The sequence below is a fragment of the Sipha flava genome, unplaced genomic scaffold, assembly GCF_003268045.1.
Source record: "Sipha flava isolate LNK unplaced genomic scaffold, YSA_version1 116_pilon_pilon, whole genome shotgun sequence".
NCBI lineage: Eukaryota > Metazoa > Arthropoda > Insecta > Hemiptera > Aphididae > Sipha > Sipha flava.
This window is the reverse complement of record NW_020271740.1, coordinates 267149-294068: the sequence shown is the minus strand read 5'-3', so window position 1 is coordinate 294068 and position 26920 is coordinate 267149. Positions and strand designations below refer to the sequence as shown.

Sequence of the window (26920 nt, the reverse complement as noted above, 5' to 3'; positions counted from 1 at the left end):
TAAATATTTTTCCTATGATTATTTTCCAAATATATGCCAATTATTTAGTATTTCACTTTATTGGAAACGAAATAAATAATATTTATAAGAATTGATCAAATCTCTGTTGCTGAAAATAGTTGAGTTATTTTACACAAGCTTATTAATATATTTAATAAGATTGTTTTAAATTTGTAAATATTGATTTTTAATAGGTAACAAAATCATAAACGACAAGTTTTATAAATTATTTGTTAATTATCAAATAACTCTACTCAAATGTACATCTCAACCACACCCGCAAGTCCCAATATCAACATACAAAATTATAAAATTGTAACTGAAGCGGCTATGAATTTTTTTCGCCATCATTTAGTTACCCAGAAAACTAAACTTATCGTGGATATAGGGGTGAATTATAAGTGGTGAAATGCATACCCGATCCAGTTTCCTCATCGTTCTCGCAAAATATATATTTCTCGCAACAACAGGACGTGACGTTTTGTTCATAAATTTATCCTCTTGTCGTACTTTATTCTTTCATTTACTAAATCGCTATAGACATACTTTAGTACGAACCATCCATATTTTACTGTGTAGACTTTTGAACTCGATCTTTACATTATGTATGATTATAATTGTTTCCCTCCTCCCCGGTCTATTATTATAACAATGTGCAAAAATCACGTATACATTATTAATCATTTAATATTTTGATGTCGAATTTTTTCGTAAAAGTTTTAGCTTCTGAATAAATTAAATACATATCATTACTACATAACAATTAATACATACTAAATGTGATGTTTTATTTTGTTTCAGAAGGCAATTTGATAATAATTAAAAAAGTGTTGAAAGTTTACAATGTCATATAGGTTTTATATAATAAACTTCTAACTTCTTTAGTACCTACAATTATGATTATATTACAATCCGTAAAATTGGTCAGAACTTTAATACGTGTATTGTTAAAAAAAATAAATCTATCTAAATTTTTTAAATATTGAAATATATATAAAATTTATATAATATTAAAATATTAAATTATCTAACTTTAGTTTATTTAGTTCAAGTATATCTAATGCAATTTCTGAACCAATATCAATTACGGAGTATTTACTAATATAATAAATTTATAAGAATGGATACTAATACTTTATAATGAAAACAAATAAATAGCTGTTTAATTATATCAATAAAGTTAATTAATTTTACTAGGTAACCTATTCATAATTTTCATAGTTTAAGTTATTCTTAGTTTTTTTTTTAGAGACATTTATAATATAAAATTGTAAGTTTTCATCAAATTTATTCACACATGACTAAATTATTTAATTTTAAAATGTGAATTCACTATTTTTATTTTTTTTTTTAAACACTTAAGTTTTAAAAATAAACATTAAATTAAATTACCTACTGCGTTATATTTGTAAATCAAAGTTGTATTTTAAAAATCATATTGAAAATAATATTAAAAAAATATAGATTTCAAAATTAAAATACATATTTGCTGAAAGACCAATAAAGAGTATCTAAAGAGTGAGTATTAGATTTATTTGAAATCCTTAACCACTAATTTATTACTTATTTTTTATTTTATGGGAACTAATAAAATTCTCTATTCTTCTAATGAACCATTTAATTTTCTTTCTTTTGTATATTATATAAGAAATAAAATGAAAAATTAAATATTACATTTGTTTATATTATTACAAAATAAATATTTTTTTATTATTTTATGATTCATAAAGTCAATTAAAAATACAATTTTTCGTAGAAAATTAAAATATAGACAAAATGACGAAAATATAATAAACTGTGTTCTAAAAAAAAAGTATTTTCCATGTACACGTAATATTAGCAATTAATTTACAATTATTATTAAATCTAAAAAATATATTATAATTCATAAATATTTTTCAAAAAAATAAATTTAAATATAATTATTTTAAATATTTTTATTAATTAATCATTTAATAAATTAAATAATAAAGTTAGTTTGTTTAAGTTATTATTTTCATATGAAGTTTGAATTTTGCCAAGAACAACGAATGTGTACAAGACGGATCATCCGGAATAGGTTAAACGGTTTACCTGAAATATGAAATAATTATAATTTATTAATTTTAATTAATAACTTATACCAACAATAATATTTTTTTTTATTACTTACAGATTAAGATTACACTTCAGTAGTTTCGGTTTTGATAGAATAATTAGGTATTATTACTGATCCACCACGATCGTCGTTGACTGAATTATATCGAGGATGGATAATTTTTGGGTCGTTCAAAGGACTCTTGTCCGACATGATTTTCGGACGTTTTTTTTTTTTCCTCAGAAAACCAAAAAACCCAATCGTAAATACACCCTAAAAGTAAAATAAAAAATATGTACATTATATTTTTTACTCGATAGTTAGATCATACGCAGATCTTTAACTAAACATTACATTTATAAATCGTTTAAATTAAACGAACAAAAAAAAGTATTGTCATATGTACAATGACTGTCATTGTAATGGTATTTATAATCTTTTATTTGTTTCAATATGACCCTAAGAAAAAGTGAACATTAAACTTATTTTGTTGGGCGTGCTTTTTTTCTTTAAAAAAAAATCAAAAAATCGTTAATTGTCGGAGTATGGTAGAATTTTAATCTTGAGTATTACAGAACTTAATTCATTTGTTTTCTTGTACAACAATAGATAAATTAGGATTGAAAATAATTATTCAAATTTTTTTAATATTTTTATATTATATTATTATTATTTTTATACATTTTTTAAAATGTTTATTATTTTTCTATTTATTTATTTAATTTTTAATTTTTTTTATTATTTGTATTATATTATATATTATATATTATATACAATATTAACTCGAGTACTTAGTTTGTTAGGTATTATATGTAAGAAAAAAAAAATCGTTTCTTGAAATTACATAAATAATAATATAGTAAATATTATGTCATATTTAAAAAATAGTTAATAAGTGTATGTATACTTACCAATACCAAGCAAATAAGGCCCATTGTAGTCATACATATAGAAAAGCCAAAATGTTCTAAAAGAACGCCTCCCAATGATGGACCGGTCATATCACTAAAATGAAAATTTGTTTGGTTGGTTAATATTTTATTTATTTTGAAAATTTATAAAGAGTAACTAACGCGTGTCAAAGTATCAAAGATAAAAAAAATCTTTGAAATATGTTTGTTTAAACATTTGTGAATTCGTTTTTTAATCTATTTTACTTTTAAAAATATCAGTAATTAAAATATTAAATTAAATAATGGATACCCAAGTGAATATGCTGATGACCAAAATCCGGCAACAGTACCAAATGTAGAAACGCTTTCTTGAAATCCATTATCTCTAAAAAAATATTCCATTAATAATAAATTGTCGAGTACATAATAAATAAACTTACATTGCACTTGACAGAATGAAATTGAACGCAGGCATCATAGTTAATGATGCAGATACACCCAGGATTCCAAGTCCAACCAAATTCAACCATAGAACACTAAAATTGTATTTATGAACTGAATAACTTATTTACATGACAAATATGCATATTATACATCACATTCAACATATATTTATTATTCAGTATTGGATGGAGTAACAAACCTATTGATTATATTATGTTATGTTTTGTGATGAAAAAAAAATGACTCAACATTTTTTACAAAATTCCTTTATTAATTGAAATTGAAATTTAAAATATATCTTTAGTAATTTATTTCTCAAACGTATCAGGTATCAATGGCTCTTGTTGGTTAATTTTTCGACTCCTAAATCTTACCAAACTAAATTCAAATATCACAAATAAATGTGAGTAAAATTTTTCATATTTTTATTTAATGTTTATTACATTTTGAAAAACAGAAAACAACTTTTTTTCCATAGAAGTTGAATTACCTATTTCTTTTTTTTTTAGTAAATCATTAATAATTAATAATTTCTATAGTTAAATTTTTTATACTATTTCTTTAATTCTATATCAACATTATTTATTTATTTATTTATTCATAATAACGGACTTACAGTTCAAATCTTAAAGTCTAAACAATATACAGCAATTTATATAATGGAAGTTTAATCAAAGATGAAAATATAATATAAAAGGAGATGAATAAACTATGAGAAAAATTTAAACAAATTATTACATGGGGAAATCTATAGTATCCTTAAAAGAGTTACCTTGGATTAATAACAAATTTATGGGGGATGAATGTATATATTTAAGTGAAGAATTTGGAATATGAAATAACTTTTAATTTCTAAAATTATGTGCATTTATATTAAAATTAATTAGGCTTAACAGAAAAGGTTCATCAATCTTATCGTTTAGAATTTTAATTAAAAATTTTACATATGAGACATTTCTTCTTTCTTGAAGAGAATTAAGGTTTAATAAGTTTAAAATATTTTCGTAACCAGAATGAGAGGGCCTTAAAATATTACACTTCAAACAAATAAAACGGAGGTCTTTATTTTGTACTGATTCTATTTGATTAATGGAACATACATTTTGAATATCCCAGATTATTGAGGCATATTCTAAGTGAGATCTTACGAGAGAGGTATAAAGAATTTTAAGAGTGTAGGGGTCATTACAATTTGAACAATTACGCATTATAAAACCTAACATGGAGAAGGCTTTACCCGTATTTTTCGTAGATATTATATGATCAGTAAATAAGAGCTTGGAATTAAAAGAGATCCCAAGATCTTTTACTAGGGAATAGCGAAATAAAACATGATTGATTAATTTATAGTTAAACGTTAAAATATTGATTGGTTTTTTTTTTTTTTTTGGGGAAATGAAATAGTTTGACACTTATTTAAATTTAATGATATTTCATTGAAGTTATACCATTTATTAAAGTTATAATATTATCAATCGTTTCAAGTATGTCACCATTTTATGGGTCTAAATTAGGGTGTCTTCCTACAAAAAAAGGTTGAGATATATTGCAGTAAAAAATATTTATAAAAACATTTTCAAAACTTCCTGCTGAATTAAAATAATTTTAATATAATTTTACGAAAAAAGGTAATAAAATACTCAATTTTAAATTTTCTATAAATAGCTAAAATGTATATCAACTACGGCTAAAGGTGATACAGGCATTCATTGAAAATTTCAAATTCCTACGACTACTAAATACTCGGCCGTAAATATTGATTTTTTTTTACTTTTTGTTAGTGTTTTTTAATTATTTAGAAATCTGTTGGAAATGTTGTTAAATTATCCCACTCAATGTACCAAAAAGACAATATTTTTTATCAAAAATCTCCTACGGTTGTATGATTAGAAATAATTTTTCTGGTCGAAATCGTGTTAAGACACAATATAATAAAAAATTGAAAAACACAACATGATAAAATCAATAGTTTTTTCATTTCACTCGGAATCTAATAAAATTTGTTTTCAACCATAATATTTGGGTGTGATTTATTGTTACTGATGATTTATTATATCAGCAGCATATATGATAACTTACTCTTTGTCCAATGGTAACCAAGGAATAGGAGCTAAAATGAACAGTCCGAAAGCTGATATAAGCAAGCCACCAGCCATCATTGACCAATGGTTATCATATTTGTCAGCTATGTAACCCCAAATCGGACTAGAAACTCCGTATAGTACAGAACAAAACAGAAACACAAGTCCCACCTCGTCGGTAGACAGTCCCATCTGTAAATTAAAATTATTATTGAATTGCTGTAATTATTGAAATAAAAAACAAACAAATAGACAAACGCATTCGGCATAACATTAATAGTGGAACATCGTTGCTTTAAATATTTAAATATGTGCATAAATTTGCATTAAAATATAGTTTGAATGTTTTTACATTTCAAACATTTAATAAAAATATATAAAATGAATAGAATAAGTACGGGATTTTCGTAAGAAAATAACAAATTCAAATACACTATTGAATACATTGAGTATTTTTCGGATTTTATTTTTTTTTTTGTGTAAAAAGTTTAAATTTCATTTTAAATATAATTTATAAATATAAAATTATGACTTCTGAAAAAAAAATTCTGAAAAAAAAATAATAAGAAAATTATATACGTAAATGTATTAAAAACTGTTAGGCAATAAAAATCGGAATATTACATAAAGTTCAGAGTTCTGATTATTAAACATTATTGTTTGCAGTATTTTCATTGTAAATGAGTAGATTATTTATTAAACAAATTTACTTTCAAAATCTATTGGAAATTTTAAAATATTACTTCTCGTAAATGTGGTTCAAGCGTTGGATCAAGTGACGCCCAAAAATTGGATGTAACCGTAATGACAGCTCCGACGACAAAAGCTGAAGGAATTATGAGTAATTTTACTATACCCTTTGATCGGCTTCCAACAGCTTGTGATGCTTTTACATCGTCTATTTTTATAAATAAATATTTAATCATATATACACACATAAACATATATATATACATATAAATAAATTTTAATTTTACAATTTTAAAATGTTGTATGAATTATTATAAATTTATAAATTATTAATTACCTTTAATTGGAGGCATAAGGTAAATATGCAGTGGCACGGTAGCTACCATTAAAATGCCTACTACAAAAAATGGCAAAGCATAACCTCCAACCTAAAAAAAAAAACTTATTATCAAAACCAATTATTTAAAAGTAGATTTTATTTTTGTGTAATATTTTACTTACTGAAGATAACAATCCTCCAATTGCAGGCCCAACACTCATTCCTAAACCGACAAATGTTTCCAATATACCCTAGAGTGAATACAAATATAAAATTCGAACAAAATTCGATACAGGTACTTATAATATATTAAAATTTTGAGTGATAAATTTGAAATAAGTATTCAATACTTACTAATACGCTACTGACGTTATCTGGAAATATTTGAATAACGTAAACAAAACTTGACGTAGAAAAAGCACTGGCTCCAATTGCTTCAAGTCCTCGTACTATAAAGCATAGTATTTTAAACTGAAAATTATCTTCTATCATTGGTAATAATCTGAAATAATTTATGTTTTTAACTTCAAAAATTAATTTTTATTATGGTATTTTGATTTTCATGGATATAAAATATTTTATATTAACTCAGTTCTAAGGGCATTGTCTTTTGAGTCCTACCCCAAAATCTCTCAAGGCTTGTTACGATTTGATACGTTTTTACTGTCTATAAATATACTTTTGATCGTAGATCAAAATTTGTTCTTTAACAATTTAAACTTAAATAATATGAACTCCTCAAGAAAATTGTTGCCAAGAAAAAAATAGTTTGTGCATTTTATAGAAAAGTTTAACATTTAAAAATCCAAAATAACTAGGTAAGTGTATCAGTTTATTTATTTAACTAGCGTGAGTTTCAAATTATGTTCAATAATTATGAATTATTTGAAGTAATTGGAATTTTATCAAATATATAGTAGAGATGGATAAATTAAAATACAGTAGAACCTCGATTAACCGCTTATCTCAAGACCTGATAGATAAATGAAGATGGTTAAACGAAATTTTTAAAACATACATATTTTTTTAAATTTTTTTTTTAATTGTGATGAAATTCATTGTTCGTTAATTTTTTAAATCTATCATACATTTATTTACTACCCATACATATATTCATACATGGAATTTTTTTTTACATACTCATATTCGTATCTTGCTCACAACGTGCTTTTTTACTGCCATATCTCCTATTCTTTCTGCGCTAGTAGTGATGGTTATTCATGACATAGTTAATGGGGGAGGGGACGGATAATCCAGGTTCTACTGTACTGATTTTGTTAAGGTTATATGTTAAATCCACCAATTATATTTCACCTCTGCTTTGTATTAAATGTATTTGCAATTGTGTAACATAATTAATTTACTATAACTCACACAACATTTATCTCTACATTAATGTAGAATCTACATAGTATATGGTAGTGATTAATTGTTATCTAATAGTATTTTATGGTAACTATAATTTATAACAACTAAATAAAATTATCAACCCATCACAACATTATACTATTTGTATTTTTAGTCGCACTTTTCTTGAAACTCATTTTATGTTGGATATTTACATTACAAATTTGAACGAAAATCAAGATAAAAAGGTTTTTAATTTTATAGGGGATATTTGAGGTGAATATTGATCGATGAACCTGATACAAATTTTATTCAGATAATAGAAATTTGTACATGAAAAAAAATACAGCTAATTGTTGAAAATAATTCAAAATACACACTGGAAAAAAAAAAAGATTGCTTAAACATTAGTTTCCTGACTCTGTTTGAATATATAATTTCATGTTTACTTTTTAATAGTATTATGACGTACAATACAATTAGTAATTACCCAAAAATCATATTGCACACTCCGGCAATAAACACGCCAGATATAAACAAATATTTTGTACCAAATATCGGCATCTAAAATAAACATTAAAACAGTTTAAGTAAAAATCATATACATGAATATAAATATAAATATAATATAAATATATATATAATAATAATAATAATAATATATATATATATATATATATATATATATATATAATATAAATATTATTAACATTTGCATTTCATTAAAAACAAGATTAAGTAATAATAAGAATGTATTTTATTAATTTTCTTTTTAGTAAATGTATTTATAGTATCACGTTTATTAAAAAAACTAAAGTTTCAAAACGGACTGCTACATAAAAAAATAAAACGAATATATATATTTATACTTACTATTGACCCCATAACTGGAGAGAGTAAGAACATAATCAATGCAAAGAAACTAAAAACTAGACCAGCTTCTGAAATTGTCATGTCTTTTTTTTCAGCCTAAACAAAAATTAAAAATAGTAATTAATAAAAATGTTTTTAACTTTTTCATAATTTTGAATGTAGTAGTATGTACGTAGTAGCCTATCTACTATCTACATCTTTTCAGGAAAATATTCTGTTAGTACCAATCATATCTGTGAAGGTATTGATTATTAATAACAACTTATACAATTACGGTTCTACAAATGTAAAAATCCGAACTGTGCTTAAATAAATCGATACCCAATTAATTATCTATCGAAATACACCTTTTAATGATTATTAATATTTTTGCTTATAAGTATATTTATTTATGTTATTAACATCACATCAGTACATTAAATTAGTAATTAAAAAATAAATATGTATAAAATTCTTATCATATGATATCTAAATAACTTACCATATTTGTAATGCTAGAAATGTACATTATTAGTAACAATTCATACTAACAAGTACCTATTTAACAATCAACAAATTAGTAATTAAATTTTAAATGTTTCTACTTCAAGGTAATCAGTTTGGAACTGTAAACGAATTACCTTAATATAAGTTCTAAATTTTAATTGAAAACATTTGGCAAGAAATATGGTTCGTGAATCCCTAAAATTAAGTGAACATTCAATTTCATTCGCTCCGCGTCGAATTTTTTAAATTCATGTTCCTCTGCATAAATCAATTTCGATTCGCGCAAAGGTGAAATAATTCGTGATCAAACGGCTATCGACTTTGCATCGGGTAAAATATTATGCACGTACATCTCGACGCAGCAGCCTATTGTCGAATGTTAAATCAACATAAACATCACTTTGCATATACTTTGACCCTTCGGGATCTCCGGTGAATATCCGTACACGAATAATGTGTTTGACGGGATTTCGCGGGTCGAATGCACGTGCACGTCACTGTCGCGAACCTCGGCGGCAGTAACCAATGCGTTTAAAAGACGGATGTTATGCGTATAACCGCGGACTGTCCGTGCGAGATTCGCTTGAGCGTGTGCAACAAATATCAAACTATTCCGGACTGTATTGACGTATATGCCACTGGACTGGTGGACACCTTCAAAGTACGAGTTTCGCGGAGAAATGTACGGCCGTTTATACGGATACGGTAACGTGTCGACGGGCGATGTTAAACGACGACGAAAACGTTTTTCGAAAAAAATAACACGTAAGTCGTAGGGAATGGAAATTTCACGAATCGAAAAGTGTTTCGGCCACGACGAACAGCCGTTATTACGCAAAGGGTGTTTGACGTCGAGACGGATCGCGGTTTAAAAAAAAAAAAATTTGCCCGGCCACGTGTTCGCGTGCTCCGAGGGTACGGAAAAAAAAAATACCACCCCCTCGGGTTGGGAAAGCCTTGACCGAGGAACGTCGACCGGTTTCGAACGCTAGAAAGTATACCAAGTAGCCAATCCCAACGGAGACCAACGGTGCGCGGGCACCGCGTAACGACGGCGCACGCGTTCCGCGACCGCGTGACCACGTCCCACGTCCTTACGCGGTCTCTCACCTCTTTCGGAAAGGTCGGCGCCATGATGGACATGGAGCAGAACCCGAGGAAGTCGACGAGCGCGAGCGAGCCGAGTGCCATGTACTGCCTGATGGTGAACCCGAAGTACCGCCGGACGCCGTCGTCGTCTTCGCGGTCGCCGCCGGTGCCGCCGTACATGTCGGACGGCACGGGGCTGCGGGAAACGCGGCACAGCTCGCAGAAAGCGTTCCGCTCCATGGACAGCGACATGCTACGGGCGGTCCGGTACTTCTTCGGATAGTCGATGCGGAACTTCTCCAGGCCGCTGCTGCTGCCGCCGTCCCCGCTGCCGGCGTACGGGCCATTGAAGAATCCGTTGGCCACGCCCGCGATCGGCTGCTTCTCGGACAACGTGCCCGTCTCGTCGCGGTCGTGGTCGCGGCAATAGCGTCGGTGGCCACGCCGTTGGTCCGACAAATCGCTTCGTATGTGCTCGTCATCGTCGGTACTAGCATCCTCTTCGTCCATGCTCACGCCCGTCGCGCCGATGTTGTTGTTGGATTCCAGACCGCATGGTAAGTTTGTCAAGCTTTGGAACTGCAACAGGAAAACAAACACGTTGCATTATTTATCTTCTAGTCGCGTAGCGGTTGGTTTTATTTGGAAAACTATTGGTACAATGCGCGGATTTGAAAGTAGGCAGCGCGTTAGCAGAAACATTTCGGACGCTACGATTTATTGGCATTTGCTACAGTCAACATCTTCATGCGAGACGATAATATGTTTTAAATTTTAATTTTAACGTCGTTCCGTAAAAAATTCGATCTTAGCAGTTGCGACGAACAATTTGTCATTAAATATTTATATATATATATATATATATATATATATATATATATATATATATATTTATTTATTATTTTAAAATATTGAACTACGAAACTATTTTGGTTTTAAACTAAATATTTGTACGTATTATTTTTTCTCGTGTTTTCGTAGATCCGTGTAACATATAAAAACTGATATTAAATTATATCGTCAACGTTTTATAGAACGTTCGAAAATGATTAATTTCATTACCTAGTTTTAAAGTAATTACGATTTGCACTAATATATGTTTCTTAGAAAAATTAACGCGATCAGAATTAATGTTCCTTTTAAAAGTTATGTGATTTATATTATCTATTTAATAAATGTTATTTTTAAATTATTATAATCATTGATTTGGTCAAGCTTTTACATACCTATATTGCCAGTATAGAGAAGCATGCAATTTAAATTGTTTTATGAATAATAAGTTGTTTATTTAGAAACATCGGGTAAAAAATTATTCTTGTATCTATAGAGACAAAATAATTTTGTTGATTTTAAAAATATAAAAATTAAAATATAAACCTCTATAATTAAAGTGTAAATTAAAATTAAAATCATATCTGAAAAAACTAGGATTTTAATGAAAAAAAAAAAATATTGAGTCTTACTAAGTATATAGCCCTATACTGTGAAAATATATATGCAAAATACTCGTAATAACAAAAATATCAACGATTTTACAAGTTTATGGCTAGAAATTGTTATTATACAGTTCTATAAAATTTTATTTTATTTGTACATAATTTTTAGTTAATATTCATATGATCTTGATAAATTTAAAATGCAAATTGGTTTATGAAAAATCATTGTAGCAAACAAAAAAAGTAATAATAAAAAGAAATGTATTATTCTTTAATTTAAGTCAAAATTCCAAAATTCCAGAAAAAATGAATTATATATTTTAAATAGAACTTTTACATAAATAATCATACAGTAATAATGGTAAAATTCAAATATAATGAATGTAATGCATGTGAATTGTAGATTCACAAATGAAATAATAGATTTGAATAAGATTAGGTACTATACACCTAATGTCATTAAGATGACTTAAAAAATATGGAAAACACGTATATTTTGTAAAATACACATATATTTCCATCAATATGGTGACAAAAATATAAACACGATTAGAAAATAATCTTGAGAAACGGTTAAATTAGTTTAGGTTATTTAATATACATTTAATGGTAGGGCATTCTTTAGAATATTGTAGTATGCTAAGTATGTATACAAATCCACCTCTATATTTTCAATGATTCAAATATAATCTGTATCAAATTTTAGTTCTCCTTACTAAATATTCATTTAAAAAAAAGTATATTTTGATTTACTTCACTGTATAAAATACTTAAATGTATGTACATAAATGATGGATAATCTCACCATTATTATATCCAACTATGATTGTACATTCAATCTTTTTGTCAAATTATGAACATTTATACTAGTATTCTGTGTACCAAGTCTCAAGTCTCAATCTCCAGTCTTGATGATCAGACAAAATTATTTTTGCTAAGACTGACCTAATAATTTTTAGCCTCCCATTGGCCCAAGTTAGTCAAATATCTTAGCACCGTAATTAATAATATAATATTCTAACTATCTTGTTCTAACGATTCTAACGATCATTAGATGGAAATGTATGAAGTGTAATCGGTAAGTATAAATACTTATGTTCCTACGTCTAAATATGGAATATATTTTTTAGTGCAATAAATAAAAAATGATAAACAAACTAATAAAAAATTATATCTGGTTTTTGTTCTTTAATTTCTAATGAAACTTATGATAACTAAGTAATAAAAGATTGAAGTAAATTTTATTCAGTTGATAATTATCAAGACGTTTTTGAAGTAAAATTAAAGGTTTGGTGCACACATTTGCAAAAATTAAGTGCACATAATCTTCTATAATCTAGATGCTCTTGATAAGTGCTATCTCTTTTCAAATGTATTCAAACTGCTTCATATTTTTACACACTACCTGTTACATCGAGTGAACCATAAAGAACTTCTTCCATATGAAAATTAATCAAGACTGATCTTCGAAATTCTGTTGATCATTTAAGGCTTAATGATTTAGTAGTTATAAATATTTATCGTGAAATCGATGTTGAAGTTGAAGTTGAGGAGGTTATAAAAACATTGGCAAAACAAAACCATCATATTAACTTTATTTTATAAAAATGTATATTATATTTATTTTATGATTATACTATACTACTAAACTTATTTAATAATATTTTTTTAATTTTTAGATTTTATTATTTTACAACAAGAAGAAGAGGAGATTTTTTTAGTGACGAGCAAAAAAAAAAAAAATATTGTCATAAATTAATTTATATTATGGCACCTCCCCCTTGAAAAAATCCTGCATACGCCACTGCGATGTGTATTATTCATATAATTAAATTTAAAATGTGATTATAATGTGAAATGATGATTATTTGTATCCTAAAACCGTGGAAATATATAATATAGTTTAATTAACAAAAAATATAACTGAATGAGAAATGTCGTTGAATCAATTATAATATATAACGAAGAAACAAGTTATTAATTATTATATTAGTTGGTATCCTGAGTACTACAAACAAAATGTGTCTATAGACGCGAAGCTATTACAGTTCATTATAAAAAGTTACAAAACGATAAGTTTGAAAAATTCAAAAAGTCTAGCTGGTATTAATGTTTCTGAAACTAATGACATAATTTAACAACGACGCAATACAGAAAATTCAGTGGAGTTAGTATTAAATCAATGTAGTCTCAACTATCTTATTTGTTTTAAATTTTGATAAACTAACAAAACAACAAGTATCCACATTTTGCTTCAATCAGACGACGTAATGGCACGTAAAGTTTTCGAACAATGTAATCGTTTAATTAAACTAGGGCAGGGCATATTAGTTATACAGCGTATAATAATATTATATACACTGACAACGTGAAGTAATAATGTCTTATGGAACAAAAGATTATTTGTGTTAAAAAAGATACCGATGGTGGTGGTTTCTGATCTGTGGTGAACACGGCGAATTAGTAACGTCCAATTAATTAGGATAGAAACACAAATGTATCATTTAGTTTTATTACTAATATATTATTTACATAATTATACAAGGGGTTAAAAATAAAAGAGTAGATAGATAAAAATAAAATGATCTGCATGCTTCACAGATGAAAAACAGTTCACACTGCTACTATAGTACAAGAATATTATATAATAATATTGCTAAATAAGACTTATAACTATAACTTTTGGTTATAACTTTTATTTTGATGCAAATGCATATTTTTTGATGATGTTCTAATACACAGATCCGTAAGAAGAAAATGGTATCAAATGATACTGATTAGTTTATTGTAGTTTTTATTTTGCATTTTTTTACATTTCATGATAAATTTAACTTTATATGTATTTTTAGAACATAGGTATTTATTTTTTAATAGCGAAAACCAATTTTTTTTTTTAAATTTATCATTAATATTATTCGTAACATACAATACTACCTATACAATATAATAAATTATGATTGATTTTCTATGCAGTTTTGAGAATTCTCAATTCAATGTTGTAATCAAATTAAGGTAGGTAGAATAACTACTGTGCCTTAGTTATAAAAAATCGATACATTTATTAACTTACAAATTTATTAAAGACTAGAAGATATAAATAATTATTTTGTAAAATAACTTTTTACATCAAATTTTCTGTAAACAAATGATAATGTAATAATTATATATATTTACATTATGTTTATTATGTTTTTATTATTAATGAGTAAAAGTTATTCTAACAAATATTAAATTTTTAAAATAATCTTAAATTGATTACCTGCTTCTATTTCCATAAAATATAATTCTGTTTATTTATTGCATCATACGTAACTTATTAATATTTAATAATAAATAATACATTTTCAATGAAAAAAATTGTCTAAGTTAGTTTAGTTAGGCTTTTAAGATTATATTTATTAAAATATTTATCACACTTGTCACTTATATAATGAAGAAATTATAGTTAGCTTAATTATTATATTAATATCATAATATATTACCTATGTTAATCATTACGGTAGTAGAAAAATGTAGTTTATCGTATACAGTTAATAGTATTTCAAATATAACAGTGATGATGCTACATGGGCTCAATGACACAGATATTCCACTGTTGAATTTTTAACTTATACAGAAGTCAAATTTCAATTAAATTAAACATTTTTTTTATTTTTTTTATTTATTGAAAGTTTAAATTTTTATATTTATCCTACCGGTTTTATCCTGTAATTCAAGTAGTGTTAACTAATTAAATATATGTTTTCGTGAGTTACGGAAAGTCAAAAGATGATTTCTCTAAAGCACCATTTGTGTCTAATTTTTGGACTATTATTTATATCCGAAAGTCCAACTATTGAAAAAAATTATGGTTAAAAATCAAAGTATTCCTCGTTTTGTTTAGAATTTAAAATAAAATATATGATATTTTTATTAATTAAATTTAATTAGAAACTTTAAGTTTCAAAATAAATTAATAGTTACAAACACTTTTTGTAACAAAATAAAATAATATAGTATAATTTACCATTAGATAAATACATTTCATGATATTATTATATATTTAATTAATACATATTGTAATATATATTTCAAACGATTGCCATATAGAATATTAAGCACTTAAGGAGTATGTTGTGTAATATGTGTAATATATTATACCACTTGTATACATACAGTTATATACATATTATATGTCAAGTCGCATGCATGCTTAGTTATATAAATAAATTAACTTTACGAGTCTCAGATATTTTAAAAACTTTTTTAATTATGTTATGTTTTCATTTTACAGAAGCCTAAACGTCCAAGCGTCTATAACTCCGGACTATAGACGACGTATATGTTTTTTAAATCTTTTTCTTGATAAATTCATATAAAACTAAACTGTTCCACCACTTACACATATAGCAAGACCATAATTACAACCACATTCTAATGGTTCCAACTAATATAAAAATATCACATTACGTTTGTTAGATTTGTATTCATTTTCTGATTCGTTCAAGTCACGAAGTGGAAACGAGTGTTTGGTTTTTGTATATATATTAACTATCGTGATAAAAGTATGAACATAATTTATGATGCATTTGTTATTGTCACAAAGATGCTATAGCCTCGTTATGAAAAATAGGTCGTTCGAATGAACTTTAATACTTCAAAACGTTTACGTTTAAAGAGTGCCTATACACGTAACATGTTAGAAAGCCTGTGTTTGAATATACAATTGCATCAATGCCATTGTCATTTTGTCGGTACATTATTAAATATTTTTATTTTTCCTTCTAATCAACCATTAAGATCATACATTATTAATATAAAGAGTTTATACGCATAGATGTTATAATAATGATTGAAAATGACCGCAAATGCAATAGAAGTCGATAAAACATAACTAAGTGGACCCGGTTTAAGTGATATTATTGTACAAAATACATCATAAAAGTATAATTTATCGTAGTGCAAGAAAACGAAAAGAGAAAAACAAACAATAATAAAACAAAAATCATTGCTCTTATTTTTGTAACTGTTATGATTAGTTTGCTTATATAAAAGCATATACGATACGGAATTGTTACAAGATTGTTTTGATTTATATTTCATGAAACACAAATAGATATTTTTATCTATGAAAACAACGTTAGTAAATTTCTTAAGTAAACAATACATTGTCTAGTCAAAATCAAAATAATGATTTTACTATTTTGCAATATAATAAAAATTAGCACACCAATTTATTTTTAACGAATTTCATTTTCTAAATATATTTTTATATTTTGTTACTGATGATGTACAGATTCTAGATTTTAAATTCAGATTTTATTTATTTACTCATCGATGGGAGTAATAAAATGATACAATTATATTACCTATACCGTATGCGTGCGGGTACTCATACATCATCGTAAAGCGTATGCTTTGACGTTCATATCAACTCTACGTTTATTATGTACTCGAGTTCAACTACTTTACTGTGAAATCATTGAAATGAATTGCACGCTTACGAGTAGAAGTGTACACGTGCATATGTTTGATTCGAATATTATTATAAATATTATATTTAAATTGAATGATTTCAATCTTCATATATAAATTACACGTCGTATCAATACTACAACCACAGTCATGTGCAATAATATCAAACCAAATGCGTGCAAAATCAGTATAACATATGGAACCGACATCGTCCGTGACGTAAAAAAAGTGTGTATTGCATCGGGGTTCAACACAGTTGTGTATAATATTATGTACAATGATATATCGAATAACAACAGAATTATAATTTTTGTTGGGTTTCTATATTCGGGAATCATTAGATATCAAGCGATGTGGACGTTTTGTTATATTTATTTTGTGTACACTTTCAGATTATGTCTTCCGAACAGATCATTTCAAAGATCGTTTTAGCGGTAGCTAAGACAAATACTTATCAATTATTTTTTACAATGCTACGAGCCAAAAAGGTAAAGACAACAGTTACCACTACGCGACCGGCCCTTTAACAAATGTTGTGCGACCCGCATTGAACGCATTGAAACCAATTTATATATTCTCAAATTCAACTTTCCTTAAATTCTATAACTTAGATATAGGTATAGTGGTTTTATTATACATGCAAGATCTTTTATTTATCTTATCTAATTATTTTTATTTATCATTAAACCTTAATTGATTTACCAGTTTGACAAATAAGTAGGTATTAGTTTATTTCTGTCAACCATATAGTCTTGTGCAAACAGTTAATCGCTTATTGTTCGTTTTTAATTTACTACGTATTATTATAATATTAAATTATACGATTAAGCCATTAATTTAAATTAAGTTCGAGTATTACATTTTCTTTAATAGCTAAAAATAAAAGTAAAGATAAAGTCTTGAACGTTTTTTCCCCATTGTAAAGAAATATCATTGTTTATTCACCAACAAAAATCTGTATTTTTAGAAATAAATACATTCGAATTTTGACGCAAACTTGTATGAGTGCAGATGTAAATTAAAGTTAAATAATACTTCAAAACAACTTATAAGAAGAAAATAAACTTATCTCACCAGTAAAATATTTATTTTTGACGAAAAACTCAATACGAACATTGGAGAAATATCAAATAAAGATTTTTCAAGTTTTCTTAAATTCGATTTAATCACAAATGAAAACAATATTTTTTCGGGTGATATTGATTTAGAGACTTATAACCAAAATTTATTGAACTATATGTAGGTACTTTAAAAAATGAAATGAACAGTCGTTTCAATTACATCAAAACTTATGTAATTTATGTCTATTTATTGTAAATCCATGGGTAGTAACTGAAAAAGATATATTTTGAATAAGTATTTTTAATTACAATGTTGGTATGTTAAAAAAGTGAATTTACAACTGGTTATATTTTAAATGGTAAAAATAAAACAATAGAATTTTAGAATACACTTGAAGGATATTAGTATCCTATCTTTTTATCAAATGTATGAGCTGTTTTAACATTTTTTGGGTTAACAAATTTATGTGTAGCTACTCTTAGTAAATTGGTGTTTATTAAAAACAAATATCAAAAACGCTTGTGTGATGCGCATTTAGTCGATTTACATCAGTTATCAACGTCCAAAATACTGGTAAACATATTCAAGATAATAATAAAAACATAGATTTCTATCATCATCAAATCTAATAATCGGTATCAATTTAATACTGAAATTAATATAGTATGCTAATTTGATTTTATTTCACTATTAATTGTCTGTGAAATTAAAATTATAATACATTTTTAATTTGTATGCCTTATGATATTATGTATGTTATCATTAAAAATGTAATTAAGAACTATCAACTTTTACACCCAGGGAAAATAATATGCTCAATAAGACCCTTTTTTAGGTCAATATTGTGATAAAAATTAATTCGCTAAATTCGGTCCATCAATAATTTAAAAAAATTATATTTGGTCCTTTCCAAAAACCAATTGGAGACCATTGGTCGAAGTAAATAAATAGGTCAAGTGGATGGTGGTGAATTACTTTGAAATTTGAACATATTATAAAACATTTTTATGGCTCATTAAGTTTAAATATAATTTTAAAAATTATTATGATTAGATGTACTTATAAAAAACCGAGGTGAGAATGGGACCGAGTTGAAATTACTATATTTATAATAAATGGGGTACGATTGTAAGTGTCATCACTCTTACCTACCGCACAGAATAAACTTTTAAAATATTAAATGTTCAGAAAATTATATTAACATTTTATTCACTTAAATGTTTTTGTTTATTGATTTTTTGTTATAATTAACTAAAAATATTTTAATATTAGTTCACGTAGCTGAAAATTGTAAATTATAATTTTATAAGCAATCAAATCTACTAAAAAATACATGAATTCGTTAATTTTATTTATTTGTATATTAGATATTTTACTTTAGACTCTTTTTATTGAATATTAACATTTTAATTAGTATTTTGATTATTTTCACAAACTCTACAAAATAATCAATCTACGTACATATTTAGAAATCTTAAAATTAATATAGTAAAATTTATTTTTAGAATTTAAAAAAGTTAACTTAAGTTATAATGGTATTATTAAGTAATAAGTATTATTATTACTATATGATACAGAATTAAAAGATATTTTAAAATTAAATTTACAACTGTTTTATTAATTATTTTTGTTTTCAAAATGTTATATTTGATAATAATGAATAAATACGTAGTATTAATCAATTCAAAACAAAATTAAAATAATTAGTTGTTTTGCAATTATTTAAAAAGTACTTTAAATTGTATAAACATTTTATTGTAGGGTGTGTTGATAATTTTAATACAACTATTTATATACATTTTTCTTCTTTTTTATACCTTAGTTTTGTATTAAATTGATTTTAAGATATTATAAGCTATAATTTATTTTATTTTAAATTATTATAAATTTATAATGATTGGAATATCTAATACAAATACACAGAAACTAGTACAGTCTATTTTATACTACAACACTAATTCGGGTTAACACTCAATATATTTTACATTGAACAATATTTTATTTCCAACATCGCAAATTTTACATAGTCGAGTAGTTAACTTTCGAGATTTGTAAGTACTTACCTGTTTATTTTTTCACGTTTTATGTAAATATGTGTTAAAGTAGTCACAAAGAAATTGATAATAAATTAATCTAAAATTTACCTTTTTGCTGTACCTGTATACATTAATGCTAATCAAATATAATTTAAACTCGAGGCAATTAAACAAGATGATTTAATAAGTACCTAAATTGTGGATATTTCAAATATTGAGCCCAACTAGAACGACGTTACGTCAATTAGCGATTATGTTGACAGTTTAGGATTTTAGATAATTGTAATCGAATCAATGAAGTGATTTACATACTTTAAGAAGATAACGTTCAATGAAATTGTACAGCACCAACACTAATTCATACATGAAGTCGTATAAAATAAAAATTATAAATTACATTGGCTGAAGTACCTGTGTTATAATTCAGTATACAACGTGTATGAGATAAATTAAATCACTTTAAATAGATCGTAAATAGATAGAAGAAGAACAATCAACTAATAAAAATATTGCATTTTGCTTCTGACATAGCTCATGGCTTTAAGTTATATAATAATTTGAAAAAAAAAAACAAATATAGGTTTACATAAAAGAACTTCTCGATTATAAGCTGTATTAAATTTCCGTACACAAGTCTTACGGCTTCTATGAGCCTGTTAGTATATCGAAAACTTTCACAAAAATGTATAAGCATGTTAGATACATTCATTTAGATAGTTCGACTTCTAGATCAAACGTCTTTAATTTCAACATTTAATATAATAATTTATAAATCACTTAGTACAATGATAATCAATTGCAGTCCCTATTTTTCGTAAAAATTATATTATTATTATTACCCCCTTCCATATGATTATAATTTTTAGTAATAGTTCTTTTTTTTTAATCGAATTACACATTATAATTAGTTAAACTAAAAACTAATCTGATATTATTTTTTAAACTGAAAATATACTTTTGTCTGGTATAAATCTCAAAACTGTTTACAAATTATTTATTTTAATGTGGGATATATAACTTAAAATATAATAGAAATATTTAAGTCCTCATCAGCTATCATGCATAAACTGACTTCCCGAAAAACACCTTCATAATATTCTTATTTATTAGTATTTAGTGGGTACACACTTCTCGAATCCCGTAGTGCACACTTGCAGTTTCGGACTACACACTTTGTGTCGGGGTTCACTAAAAAAAGGGACTGATCAATTGATACACAACATTTAAATTTATATGATAAGGTATAATATAATATAATCGAACAATAAAATACAAATAAAATCTTCATTAGTATTATTAGTTGAAAATATATTTAAAACTCTTAATTACATATATTTGAGTTTTTTGAGATATTTGAGTTGTGAAAAATAAGTTGTTGAAGGATTTAAAATATTGTTTATGCAATTATTGTGATTCTGTATTAGTATTGTTATTATAAATAATAAATAAAATATCTTTTTTTTTACAAATGTATAAAACTATGACGGCCTAAGACTTTAAACATTAATTTTTAAGATGAAAAAGTTATATTTTAGCATTTTTAATAAAAGACTGAGAAAAATAAAAACAAATAAGAATTGGAAAGTTTTATTTTTAAATATTTATAAAATATAATAAGAAATAAAATCTCCTGAAAGAAGGACAGTTAAAAAAAAAAAAAAAAAAAAGGAATAATAAAAATTATTTAAATCAAATTTTTACAAACTATACAATACTTGAACAAAAGAAGCATTTTCGTTTGTTCGGTACTTGGGCACGTATAACGTCGTTACACGGTTAGATACTTATTCAAAGTATAATATTCATAATGGTTTTAATTAATAATAATTGGTTCGTTAGTAGCGTCTACAAAATATATATATACTCGTATATGTATGTATGTATATATATATATATATACTTATACATATACTCGTATAAGTATATGAATAACCTATTTATGCCAAACAAACAATACCGTTTAAGTAATTAATTAACAGTGAAGAAGAAAAATATCTGCATCACGAAACACCTGACGACTCCTGAGATCACTTCTTATAACAATGTAAAATATTATAATGGATTTTATATGTTACTTATTATTATACTAAATATGGTGCCTTCTACGAGATATTTGTTATGTTTTCCTACCATTGGGTACCCAAGAAAATATAATGTGATTTTCTCAACAAAACGTCAACATTTAATTGTCGAGTTCATTAATTAGGCGGACATTTTTCTGTTAAACACTTACGGCTGGTGAACACGCATTATTCAATGGAAGCAGTGTCGTGCATATTATTGTCATTACTGTGCGGAAATATCTTCGTCGAAACTTGTTTACAGAAACAGTACATACTGCCCGTCCAAGCCCGTCGCTAGGGTACAAGCAAGTCGCACGTTGTTTTAAAGTGACATACAATTTTAAAGAAATTTAAGGGACAAAATTAGATAAGTATCGACAATAGACGACAATAATTATAATTTATACTGCGTTTTCATCAGTGGCGTATTTGAGGGAGTGATAGGGGTGATCTCCCACCCCAAGATATGTTTTGAAAATCGCATTTTATGTTTATTGAACTTTTTTTTTTCTGTTTGATTCGGCGACGCCACGGGTGGACTTTCGTATTACTTCTGTGACACCACCAATTGTTTATTGAGCTTATAAGTGTTTCTACATATTTTAATCAATACATATATATATTTTTTTTTCTATGCAACTTATTGCATTTAGGAGTTCTTCTTATTGATAACATTATGATCATTTTTAAATTGAAATTAATGTTGATGATGTAATTGATAGATTCACAAGTACCTATTAAAAAAAGAAATATAGATTTTGTTTTGTAAATGAAAATGTGCTTTGTGTTTTTTAATATATAAAAAATTTTTGGGATGGATGGAGGGTATTTTACCCTTCCTATTACCCCCCCCTCCCGTGGTAAAGTCTCGAATACGCCACTGGTCTTCACCATTATCATATGAGCTTCACTTGCTCGTTATGACTGCGAATGATTATAGCATATTATAATTGCGATTTGTATTGCTTTCAATAAAGAGTGACAAACAATTTTCGCTTTAGGCAGAAAATATCAAACGACGGGACTATACACGTCCGTAAACGAACAATAGGTACGTGATAAACTTACTGTTCGTATAATATTCAAGAATAATTATTACATTACTAACGTATACGCATCTTTAAATCTCAACTAACTAATCTGTCAAGCCGGTAATTCGAATTAAAGTTATGAATGGTGTGTATACTATTTTCTCGATAAGAAATTTTAAAAATTATTTATAATGCATGCAAAAATAAAGGTTAATTTATTACTACGGTAATCAGCCACAACGATATTATCAGTTTAATTTTGCTCTCTATATAAATATCAAGAAATGGTAGTGAACGGACATTTGACAACTATCAACAAATCAGATTTTTTTAAATCGGATATATTTTCATAATATCATAATCTGTATAATAATAATATGGGAATTCCTTACTTCTCGTTCTCCAAATAAATATTTAAATCTTTAAATTTCAAATACATAAATTACACGGTAAAACTCTCATTTGTGATGGATTGCATACTATAATATACTCGAGTTATAAGTTTATAATTTATTCATTTAATTTTATTATAAAAGTGTAAATCTGAAAATTTGTGTATCTCAAAAAATTAAATACAAATAAAACAAAAATCTAGATCCACAGACGAAATGCAGAGTGTATACAGAAACATTTTATTATTATTATTATTTTGTAAAAAAAAAAAATTATCTGCCATTGTTTATTTATAATTTTAAGTGTATGCTCCTATCTTTGAGTTTATTATAGGACATTGTTTTAACTTATTCATCGTATACAACAACAACATTTTAAATAAATTATTTTCCGCGATATGAAGAATGAAATGATTGAGAAAATAGAGGAATACGCGTTACGGTGTACATTATTTAACGAAAAGACTGAGTATACTATAACAGTGGTCGAATGATTTCTTAACACGATTACTATATGCATTCAATCCCATTTCAATATTTAACTCAATTAAGTAAACTCAGTAAATCGAAATATTTTTTTTTTATGAATGCTTTTCATTCATTACTAACTGAGCATTAAAATATATGCTGGATATCTTCCAGTCTTTTCGAATCTAGAGCTGGATTTTTATACTACGCAGTAATCAAAATAAAGCTCCTGATTTTACATCGTTATAATAATAAATAAAAACCAACATTCATAATCAACTATAATATGGCTTTATATCAATTGTGCCGAAAATCGCAGGTAAAGAAAGAAAAATTATAGGATGGAAAAAAGGTATACATCTATTGCTCCCATCGATATTCGAGTTAATACATTTTGCTACTACCTCATTGATATGTATGAGTATATTGATGAAAATGCAACTTTTCCCTCGTATCTTTGGTCGTGTAACATATCAGGCGAAAGAACATCAAATGCCTGTGAGGCATTTCACTCAGCGTTTGGGAAATATTTTTATTCACCCCATCCAAATATTTTTGTTTTTTATGATATGTTTTAAAAATAATGTAACGCAACAATCATAATACGTGTTCTCTTAGTTATCACAAATAGACCAAGCTCTAAATTTATGACAAAAAAATTAATATTAAAATAGACATTACTAATTTTAATATTGGACCAAGAACTTTTCAAAATTTGTAGAATTAATGTAAATACATATATATATATATATTTATATTATTAGTGTAAATACTAAATATGTAGAATGATAAGTTTGATTTTAATTTTAATTTTTATATTTAGCCATTATGATTTTTACTTATACAATATAGTTGTTATACCGGTGCAATAGATGTATACCTTTTTTATTTACCCTTTTTATACCGACACAATAGATGTATACTATACAGGTGTCCCAAATTCAGCGCAATTGACAAATACTGTATAATATAACTACCGTATATATGTATAAAAAAAAACTTGTAGTTCCTAACATCGGCAAAAAACAAATGTTATGTTAAATGTAGGGGTATAACTAAGGTGACCAAATATTTTTCTAGTCATAACTGAACAAAAAAAATTTTCAACATTTTGATTATAATCAGTTTTTTTTTATTTAATAATTATTAACAAAATTAAGTTCCATTATGGTTTTAAGGAACAAAAAAAATAAATTAATTCATTATTAACTTATTATGAAGTTATTCATTTTTATTATAAAAACTTTTATATATATATAGGTAAAAAAATGCTTCTACGTAAAGAAAACGGCTAATGATTATTGTAACATTGAAATATAGAACTATGAAAAATAATTTAGTAATTTTGTGTCAGCGCTGATATTGTGGTGTTTATATATAATACATTAGGTTAATACGTCCATATTAATAAATTGCTGCAATATATATTTTTATATTTTATTAGGGTAGCTATCTATTCCGATTAACTAAATGCCAATGCCATTTACCATTACAACTCGTCATCGTCAACCATGCAGTAATACAGTATAAGTCACATGTACAGAAACTAGTTAAATATAAGAGAAACAATAATTCATCAACAAATTAAAATCGATTATCGTTATTTTTTACTACTTTCTGAAAACGAGACACTAATATGTTTAGTTTTTAAAAAAGTAAGATTCAAATTCCAAGATCAAAGAAGATTCCCCTGAAGACAATGGAACAAAGATACGAAAACCGGGACTATCCTGTTCAGAACGGAACGTATGTGTCACCTTAGCTATAACTGAACGCGTTTAATTGTTTGGTAATTAAACGTTATTATACTATAATCTACATATAACTCTACTTATATGGTATAAAACTAAATCTTTGTTTTGGACTTAAGTGGATTAAAGATTATAATGGTTTTCTTAACTTTAATGCAATGGCTCAATAATATAATATTTTTTTTTATCTATTTTATAATAAAATGTTAGTCGTCAAATATTTAGATAGAAAAAAAATATTTTAATATTACGTTTTTATTTTACGTTTGCATACATATAATATTATTATGTAAACGTACTGATAATACATAATTTAAGGTTAAGTATAAAATTCCTTATAATTAATAAAAATAATGATAAAGGAGTTGTATACTTTAACTTTTATAAATCACTATTTTCCTATTTTCAATAAAAAGCACCACTACCTATAATTTATACTGAATGTCATCAGATAACATCAGATAACATCTGATGACATACCACTATTTATATTTATACTATATTTTTTTAATTTAGAATTAATTCGTAAAAATTATGAATTAAAAATAAATGTAATTTAGATTAAGTTTTTTATCGTTTTAGTACATTAAGTAAGTGAGTATTTCTTAATACATAAATCAGTTAAGTTTATGATGTACCTAAGTAAAACAAAAAATGTTTCAAGTTTATGAATACGCATTTATTACCTTTATATGATTGGTATAATGTTGATGTCTGGATTCGTCGAAGAGCATATCACGTGTTCTTATTGGACACTGATTAAAATAAAAGTTGATTGAAATTTGTTGTGATTTTAAAAACAAAAATCACCAAATTACAATTAAATATTATAATAAGTATAAATAATTTAATAAGAAATATGTATCGGTGATCACAGAAGGCAAGTGCCTGATGACTTTCCAACAATGAGTGTTCAAAAATAAAGTCA

At 26.0% G+C, this 26920-nt stretch overlaps 1 protein-coding gene across 2 annotated transcripts; it reads right to left on the bottom strand.

The window, feature by feature from the left end:
- Positions 1–1955: 1955 nt before the first annotated feature.
- LOC112692572 (MFS-type transporter SLC18B1-like) lies at positions 1956–26897 on the bottom strand. 2 transcript variants are annotated; one of them, XM_025567292.1, is made up of 14 exons: positions 20600–20653; positions 10321–10878; positions 8725–8820; positions 8342–8415; positions 6859–7006; positions 6687–6755; positions 6523–6613; positions 6239–6393; positions 5494–5687; positions 3411–3506; positions 3281–3355; positions 2989–3082; positions 2153–2350; positions 1956–2073 (listed from the first exon to the last, which is right to left on the bottom strand). In XM_025567292.1, the coding sequence occupies exons 1-13, from the start codon at positions 20651–20653 to the stop codon at positions 2162–2164; spliced, it is 1893 nt and encodes a 630-aa protein (XP_025423077.1). In that variant the 3' UTR covers positions 1956–2073; positions 2153–2161. The 2 variants fall into 2 exon arrangements, with proteins under 2 accessions (XP_025423077.1, XP_025423082.1); XM_025567297.1 differs by lacking the exons at positions 1956–2073; positions 20600–20653 and adding an exon at positions 26679–26897 and having other exon boundaries at positions 2162–2350.
- Positions 26898–26920: the final 23 nt, after the last annotated feature.